The 8,785-nt window shown below is 35.0% G+C and overlaps 2 protein-coding genes across 2 annotated transcripts; both read right to left on the bottom strand.

The window, feature by feature from the left end:
• Window positions 1-521: 521 nt before the first annotated feature.
• On the bottom strand, window positions 522-1,082 carry LOC113351428. The gene has a single exon (XM_026595417.1). It carries the CDS (start codon window positions 1,080-1,082, stop codon window positions 522-524), a length of 561 nt encoding a protein of 186 aa, XP_026451202.1.
• A 3,188-nt stretch (window positions 1,083-4,270) lies between these two features.
• LOC113302413 lies at window positions 4,271-8,133 on the bottom strand. Its single transcript, XM_026551319.1, has 5 exons — window positions 7,394-8,133; window positions 6,134-6,352; window positions 5,529-5,624; window positions 4,811-4,945; window positions 4,271-4,679 (listed from the first exon to the last, which is right to left on the bottom strand). Exons 1-5 carry the CDS (start codon window positions 8,003-8,005, stop codon window positions 4,452-4,454), a joined length of 1,290 nt encoding a protein of 429 aa, XP_026407104.1. The 5' UTR covers window positions 8,006-8,133; the 3' UTR covers window positions 4,271-4,451.
• Window positions 8,134-8,785: the final 652 nt, after the last annotated feature.

Genomic DNA, 8,785 nt, shown 5'->3' with positions numbered 1-8,785 from the left:
AAGAAAATTGTTTAATGCCAAACAAGTATTAAGTGTTTTCTTAATAGAACTACCCGTGTGAGTTATTTTCATACTTTCACCATTTGATGCGTGAATTTATTCAAATCCATCATAAGTAGAAGTAAATTATTGTTCACTCCCGCCAGCAGTTACGTGATTGTTAGGAGCAGTATCAGCATACTGAGAATTTCCCAAAATATTAGTAGTTGCAAGCATAAGACTCATTTTGAGGTGGATTGACATTCCAATACGAAAAATTGAATCTATGTCTACGTGCTAAAGTAATATGACCAACTTTCTTACAAATTCGACATATAGGTGGAACTGAACTAGTAGATGAAGTAGAGGCAACACTAGTGACTGGTAGAGGTATAGAAGCACTAGGAAAGTGTATTAAGAAGACATTTTAGCGGGTAAATGAAAATTTCTCTTATAAGCTAGAATGTTAGTTCTATAAGAATTATTGAAATTATAAGTACCTCTGGCTCGTGGTCTGTATGAAAAGGATTAAGAATAATCAATTAGAGCTCTCTGATGAGCAAGAAGTACTTGTTGAGATTGAAAAGCAACAAATTGTTGTTTGTTTCAGAGAAAAGTGGTTTAGATCTCTCAGATACAAAAACTTCTTCACATAATAAAAGATTATGCAACTCATCAAAATAAATTGGTGGATTTTTCACACAGATAGAAGTACTGAAAGAGTTGTATTCTTGACCAATACCATTAAGAACTAATACCATAAGTTCATCATTGGAAATTTCAGATCCAGAAACAGAGAGTTGATTTGTCAATTTCTTGATTTCTCCCAAGTAAGTAGCCATAGGACCAGATCCAAGCTTGAGTGTTTGCAATTTTGTATGAATTTGTATAACATGTTTTGTTGAAGTATGATCAAATCTAGATTCAATACTACACCGTAGTTCTCTAGCAGATTCAACAATAACAACATAGAAAACAACAAAATCAAAAATTGTGGATTGTAACCAAAGAATGAGAGTGTTATCACCATCACACCAAGCAACATATGATGGATTTACGATTCCTGAATCAGATCTTCCTGAGTAAGAAATTGAGGAAGACATGGAGTAGATCCATATAAGAAACCAGAGACTTCGTAGCGCTTGAGTAATGGAAGTATTAAGCTTTTCCAAGTAAAAAAATTGTCATCCTTAAGTTTGTATTGAATAATATTGGAGATCTGATTTAAGAGAACCTGAGATATTCTTGATTCATACTGAATATTTGCCATTAAAACAAGATTATTTATTTTATTTTATTTATTTTTTTGTGTAAAGAAAAGAAAGTAAAACATAGAGTATCTGAAAGAAAGCTTAAAGAAACATCATTGATGGTGATGAACAACGGAAGAGAGGATCAAAGATTTTATTCTTATCATAGTCCAAAAATTCATTTCATTAATTAAAGTACAAAGAATTGCTTATGCAATTGATTAATCAACTGTCTTACACCCATCACAGAAGACAAGAGAATGAGTTCTTGTATTTAAACAACACCATGTGACAAATATTTAACTGATCGTAATACGTGGCAGTTGGCATGGACCAATCAACAAATGACACGACTAATTTTGACAATTAATACTGATAATGACGGTTAGCAGTTAGAATGTCAAGAGAATGCCACTCTACCGTTATTACAGATTTTTTGGTACATAAAAAAAGTTGTAATACAGATTTAGACGACCAGTATTTTGGGTTTTAATGGTAAATTTTTAGATAAACTACAACTCTGCACGAAGGATACATTTTGATTCACAACTCATAATGCAGCATTGGGTCACAAAGCAAATGGAGGATTATCTGCATATCCCTTCTTTTTCTTTTTTTTTATAAAAATATCTTTAAGGGATATATTTTAAGTGGATAATAAAAACGAACTAGTATTTTTTTCGGTAATGAAAATGAACCGGCATGTTTTTGACGCGTGAAAACGTCAACCCAACCTCAATTGACTTAATATAATTTTAGACGTGCCAAAAACTATACTCTAAAAACTTAAAATACACTCCTTAGGGGTATTTGTGAAGACCCATGAAAAGGAGCGGCATTTATTCAATTTCCACCAAAGCAATTTGGTCTCGTAGGCGGATGATGGGTTATATGGTAATTTTTATCAACCAGTTAATGTTTGAAGGCTATTATTGGGGCGTCACCATCCAATAGAGGGGCTTCACTTGGATATTTAGTGACCAAAAATCTGGTTATGAGGTACTTTTGATTCAATAGCAACTGTCCAAACTACCCTTCAATTAAAAACAGAAACAAAACCTAATTTCTATTCTTCATTCTTAACATTTCAATTGCTCTTCTTCTTCCTCTCCTCTTTATCTTCATCCTTTTCATCGTAAATCCATTTGAATTCATTTCATCGAACAAACCCATAATGTATGTAAGGTAACAATCGAACATACCCATGTTTGTTTACTTGTTTTTGTGCTTAAAATAGGTTAGATTGAATGAAATCGAAGTAAAATTAGGGTTTTAGTTACTTTTTGCTAGTGTTACGTCTGGGTACGTTACTAGATTTTTCAACCGTAATTTAGTTTTTGAAGAACTTACGTCTAGGTTTAGTTCAATTCAACCGTAAACTTAGGTTTAGTTCAATTCAGCCGTAAACTTTGATTTGCGTGTTGTATTACGTCTAGGTTTAGTTGAATTCCAACCGTAATTTTCAATTTTATGTCTAGGTTTAGTTTACTGAATTTTCCTTTCGTCAACCTAGCCGTAAATTTCAATTTTATGTCCAGGTTCCTTTTAATTCCAACCATAGAAATTGATTTTACGTCCAGGTTTGGGTTGATTCCAAGTTTCCAACCGTAGAAATTGGTTTTACGTCCAGGTTTGGATTGATTCCAACCCTAAAATTAATTATTATCTAATAAAATTAAAATTAACTAAAGAGTTGTTCGGTCATTACAAAATTATTTGAGATAAGGGGTTTTTGATATTACTTCTAGGTGACCCGTTTTTGTCCTATTAGGTGACGCCTTTCTAATGGAATGTGACGCCCCAATAATAGCCTTCTAATTTTTAGATGACTAAACAATTTTTTAGTGTCACGTGCATATTTTCCGTTGCAATTCCTATAATATTACTACGTTTCTAAAGAAAAAAAGGATTCATTCATGAAATTAAGACGGGGGAGCAAGTACATTCATACACAAGGAATCACAATTATTGGTTGTTTTCTTCTTTCTGATGGACTTGAGGTACACAACTGTACAAGAGGCAAAGTTAACTTTTGGTTCCAATCCCTCATGGCATTAGAGACAGATAGATGAAAAGAACTTATAAATGTAATGCACTTATTTCATTAGAACACAAGAACATGACTGATGAAATGAGAAAGACAATTTTATTAATAAAAATCCTAGAACATAAGTCAAGGAGATTAAACAAAGATTATGTTCCAAGTCAAATGGAAAAGAACAGAAGAAATGCATACATTGTTACAAGGATCTTTCTTAATTTCAGTCTTCCTACTTGCTCATTACATAAAAGATGAGGGAACAAAAACAAACAAAGAAAAAAACAAGTAGATAAAAAAGTAAAACAAAAGAACGTTGATAAGAGACCAGATACCACAGGTCAGAGTTTTTGGTTAAACAAGATAGCAGCAGTGTGATAGATGCACTCTCTCCCCAACAACTCTATTTAGCTTGGAGTGATAGGACATGGAATATACAAGGAGTGGTTTTTAGCATCTTATGAAATTTAATTTAGCTGCGAATAGATTGTAGGTATTTGATTGAAAGATTGTCCTTGGTCTCGATATTTCAAGCAACTGTCTTATTTGTTATCTTGTTCTTGTACAGATCTAGAGGGAGACAGAAGTTACCATCTTGTTCCAAGATTTTTTACTCTTCCTTGACTAGAAACTGGGGAGGTCTCTCTCAATGACAGCCAGACATGAGCTTGGATTAATTGTGCCTGCCACAACCTCGTTTCGATCCGTTCAAAAACGAATTGCCAATACATGGTTTATTGATTCCTTTAGAGGACTCTTAGACCTTTTCAATTTGATGCTAGAGGTGTCGGAGAATCCATTTTTCGGTAGAAGGGGCTTACCAGCTTAAATTCGGATTGCTTCTTCTAGTCCAAAGAGAAGAACAGGAAAGCTTATACTGTCTAGAAATGAAGAAAATTAACTTGTTTGGTGGTGGAAATGAAATAGACCAAGAGCGTTTAAAGCCCAGGATGAAAAACCAATGCACAACACTTGATTTCTAGATAAAAAAAGAAAATAAAAGTGAACTAACTAAATACATGGATGTTTTATTCTATGATCGGAAAACTACGTACATGGAACATTTATGTTTAGATTTTTCTATTCTTTTTCAAGGCAAAAAAGGACTGGAGTTCTGCATAAACTGAGTGGAAAATTAATAGAACTGACTGAGCTTAACTAAGATTACATAAACTGATTTTTCTTTAAAATAGCTTATGATGCAGTGGCCTTCCATAAGTGCATTTGTTCTCCTCTGACCTACGAGTTGCCCGAGCATAAGTGGCTCCTAGACTTGGTCTTCCCCAGTGGTCAGAACTCTTGGAAAAAATTCCATCTTGAGAATCAAAATCACTCTCTTTGCTCATTTTGGTGTCGCTGCCAAACAAACCTTCCTCATTTGGAGAATCGTATGCCATCATCTCATCAAATTCCTAACAATATTTAGAATTACAAACAGTTACACTTTGTAAAGTAGAGGGAAATGTAGCAATCCGGGTGGCATAATATTTGGTAAACAAATCGAGTGGTCAATCAAGAAAGGAAAACACGGGCAAGTTGGTACCTTTGACTTGGCGAAGCAAGGGGTCAAGCAGGGGTTCAAATCCTTGAGAAGCATGTCATCTGAGCAGGGATTGAAATCTTTGTGCAACATATTATCTGGACTACTAGGGCTTGCTCCATCCTCAGAACTGTACTCCTGAAAATATTGTTTGAAACAACAATCAAACACTGATCAAGAATTGAGGTGATACAGCGTAATCCTATTATTTGGTGAACTCCTGAGTTTGTGCACAAATAAGAAACTTATAGCCTATCAATACAATGCTGGGCTGGTGGGTCTTCCAAGATCAAACAGTTTGTGCAATCTAGTTACCAATTAACCCGATAGGATGGCAAAAATCATTATAGACATCACAAGTCTTTTGAATTTGAATAAGAACCATGGTACCAGGTTCAGGAATAAGTTGTCAAATGGGTTTGGTCATGAGCAACCAATGGCCAATCTCCACCCATGAGTTGCCTCAGACTTACCTATCACTTACCGATTAACTTGATAGGGTGGCAAGAACCATTAGAATTCTCACATCAAATGGGATTGAGCAGCTGGCCATTGGTATCTATCATTTAGTGTTGCCTCCAAGTTACCTATTAGGCTATTATTACCATACGTGTAGCATATTTCTGACACATTTGAGCTTAGAAGCCATTTGACAAGAAAACAATCCATGTACTACTAATTTTATTACTCTTGAAGTTTCATCAAATGTGCATCTGCTTACCAAAGAATTGGTGGCGTCTAGATCAAATGCTGGTGTTCTAGGAGAACTTAGATTGCCTTCATAACATCCCCTGACAGAGTATTTGTCTGCCTTGACCTGCAATTCAGGAAGTCGTGAGTAATCCAAACTATGAACTGATCTTAAAACTTTTGCAATCTGTACAGTTAAACTATGTTAACCAGAGATGGTCAAGTCCTGCAGTAGCATGTCTGTAAATATTTTGTTGTGAACCTCCTCTTAGTGGTTACATGGTTATCTTAAACTAGCTTGACAATTTAAAATGAACAGTATGCCATTTGAAAATTGGGCATCAAAGGAGTTTCTCTGACATAACTGATCAGCAGTCATTACTTAGGGTGGTTCTCTACAGATGTGACAAAATAGAGCTTGAAGGTGCATATCATATGTAATAAGGATTATATCTATTAGAAGATTCCTTCAGCAGTGAAATGTACTCAGTTTTTAAATAACTGAATAAGAAATTTCAGTATAAACTATGTATTCTCATCTAATAGGTAAACCCATTCTCATGCCAGTAATCAAGCAACATCAAGGAATGTCAGTAATCAAGGAACACCAATTGCAGAAGGATATAGAATATGTACCTCAGCAAGACCATTTGCAAGACATTGCAATTGGCCTGTAAGAGAAGTAACCTGTCGCTGTAAAGTGGGAATAACTTGTTTTGCCTGTTTCAACTCCGACCCTTGCTTGTCTAAAATATCTTGAAGTTGCGAATTCATGACATCAGGGAATAGAATAGCAGTTTTTAATGCCTTTATCTCTTCCCTTTGATTCAAGCACAAATCCTTCAACTTCTCCACCTATTAAAAAAAAAAAAAACATGACAGAATTTTTCAGGTCATTCCTTCACCCTAACCCAATCTACATTATACATCAAACGAGTTCCAAAGCAGCACAAAACAAAAATTCCATCTGCATACCATCTAGGAAAGCAAGTTGCACCAGGACCTATTGGGACCTTGGAATGCTCGTTCTGCTATTATAATTGATAAAGCTAGATGCTCCAGACTCTTTTTGGCTACTTATTATATGTCTGTTCACAAATGTAATCCAACCATAGACCAAATAGTAACAAACTAGGACGTAGAAGCAAGATAAAACAGCCAATGGGATCTCACAAATTAGCTATAACGGGTCATACTGTAAGCAAACAAATGAGGCAAGTTTGGTTTAATACTAAGAGCTTCTCTGGGTTGCTTCTGAGGAGCAAATCTGTTCAGGCAGAAGGATCAGCAACCGGATGAAGTGGAAGCTACTGGAGCTTCGGAAGCACTAAAATGGACCAAAATCTCTATCCACAGCCTAGGGAGACTGTCTAAAGGACAAAACTAACACCTTGACTTAGCAGACAAGACCAATCATCAAGCACATAAATATTTTGTTTAAAGACTTGTCAGACTCTGGAATTTCTGTATTTTTTTTCTTATAGATAGGAAAATTAGGCAGCAGATGCCTAGCTCACAAGGCCAATGCACCTACATCCTGCTACAGCAAGTGGTACACCTAGTTATTTGTTTAAGTATCTTACCATGGCATGGGCAGCCAAGCAAATTCAGCATTTCCTTTCTATTTAAATGCTCTATTATCTTCACTTACCAAAGATGAAACGACAACAACTTATATATAAACAGTTTCTTATTTTTGGATAAGAGATCTTAATCACATTATTCAAAAGCAGAGTGTAGTAGGCATATTATCCATTTGTGCACATTCATTTAACAGTGAATTGAATTTACTAAAATAGCAAAGCATTCGGCTTTACTTTCTCAAAAACCCATTTTTCCAAATCAAAATTTGTAACACAATAATAAGGAAATAAATGAAAGTAAAGTTCAAATTACCTCTCTATTCTTCCCCTCAATAATCAGCTTAAGCTCAGTAATCACCCCCTCAAATTCCTTACTCTGATTCAACAACTCCCTCTCACTCCTCAACACCATAGCTAACGTTCTTGTATTCGTCTTCACTTCCGTCAACGCCTTTTTCTCCGACCCACCTGAACTTCCTTTTTGAAACAATTTCCTTTGAAAAGTCGAAAACTTGGAACCTTTAGCCGCAGCTGTTTTCTTCAAATCTTCAGCAATAACATCAGCTGGAATAACCAAAGGTGTTGTCTTCTGCTGCGAATTCAGTTTCGAAGACCTTTTATCCATAAATTTCTTTACTAATGAGCTCAAATTCTGATCTTGAGGCTTAACCTTGTTAGTATACCCCACCAAATCATTAACTTTAGGTTTAACCAACGCTTTTGAAGAGAAATTTGAGGCTGGTGAAATTAGATCTGGTGATTTTCGAGTACTTGATTTTCCAGTGAAATGTTTGAGGAACGATTTGTTGTTGTTAGGGTTTTTGAATCTATCTGTAGATGAAGATGGATCAGATACTTGAGAAGATGCTGATGTTCGAGAATCGGTGGTAACTGGATATCGATTTGAGGGTTTCATCGAACCCATCTTTTGGAAAAACTGAAGAGAAATTTCAAATTTTGAAATGAAGCGATTTTTCTTTCGAGTGACTGTACTTAACTACGAGCTATTTAATGATTTAATATACGGATAAACGGCCTTTTTTTGTTTGTGTCTGAAATCTGAAATTCAAATTTTTCATCAGCGTCATAAGGGAATTTGATAACGTAAAAAAGTAATTATCATGAGAAGAAGATCTAAATTATTTTCACACTTAAGTTACACCAATACATATAGGTCCCACGTTAATGATAATGATTACAGAGGATAGCTATTATTGGGCGTCACACTCCAATAAAGGGGCTTCACTTGAATTCTTAGTGTCCAAAAAAGTGGTTATGGGATATCCTAATACAAAACAAAATGTCTAGATTACCCTTTCACTAAAATAAAAACTTAAAAACCTAATCTTTTCTATTTTAATTCAAGAAAAAGACTGCTCATCTTCTCTTCCTTTCCTCCACAGTAACTTCAAATTCAATTCAACTTCAATTCAGTTCATCATTTTCGATTAATCGGCGGTAAAAACTCAACATCGTCGGATTGAAATCTCTACTAAAGATGAGGAAGAAGCAAATTGATTCCAGTGATGGGAATCAGCATCTCAATCAACCACCTGACTAAAATCTTCATCCTCAACAACTAATTCAAGCAACTGAAGAATCAGAATTCTAAACTCCTCAACAACAACCCATGGTGTATGTTAGGTATAATCGAACAAACTCATCTTTGTTTACTCGTTTTTGTGCTTAAAATAGGTTAGATTGA

The sequence above is a fragment of the Papaver somniferum genome, chromosome 1 (genome assembly GCF_003573695.1).
Source record: "Papaver somniferum cultivar HN1 chromosome 1, ASM357369v1, whole genome shotgun sequence".
NCBI lineage: Eukaryota > Viridiplantae > Streptophyta > Magnoliopsida > Ranunculales > Papaveraceae > Papaver > Papaver somniferum.
The sequence above is the reverse complement of the archived record's forward strand: the minus strand, read 5'-3'. Positions and strand labels throughout refer to the sequence as shown.

Excerpts from the sequence above, each read along its gene's own strand:
- LOC113351428 (XM_026595417.1), bottom strand. The coding sequence starts at position 1,082 with ATGTCTTCCTCAATTTCTTACTCAGGAAGATCTGATTCAGGAATCGTA.
- LOC113302413 (XM_026551319.1), bottom strand. The coding sequence starts at position 8,005 with ATGGGTTCGATGAAACCCTCAAATCGATATCCAGTTACCACCGATTCT. Across the intron at positions 6,353-7,393 it reads TTGAGGGGAAGAATAGAGAG|GTGGAGAAGTTGAAGGATTT; the intron begins GTAATTTGAACT and ends TTTTTTTAATAG. Across the intron at positions 5,625-6,133 it reads TTGCAAATGGTCTTGCTGAG|GTCAAGGCAGACAAATACTC; the intron begins GTACATATTCTA and ends CCTGAATTGCAG.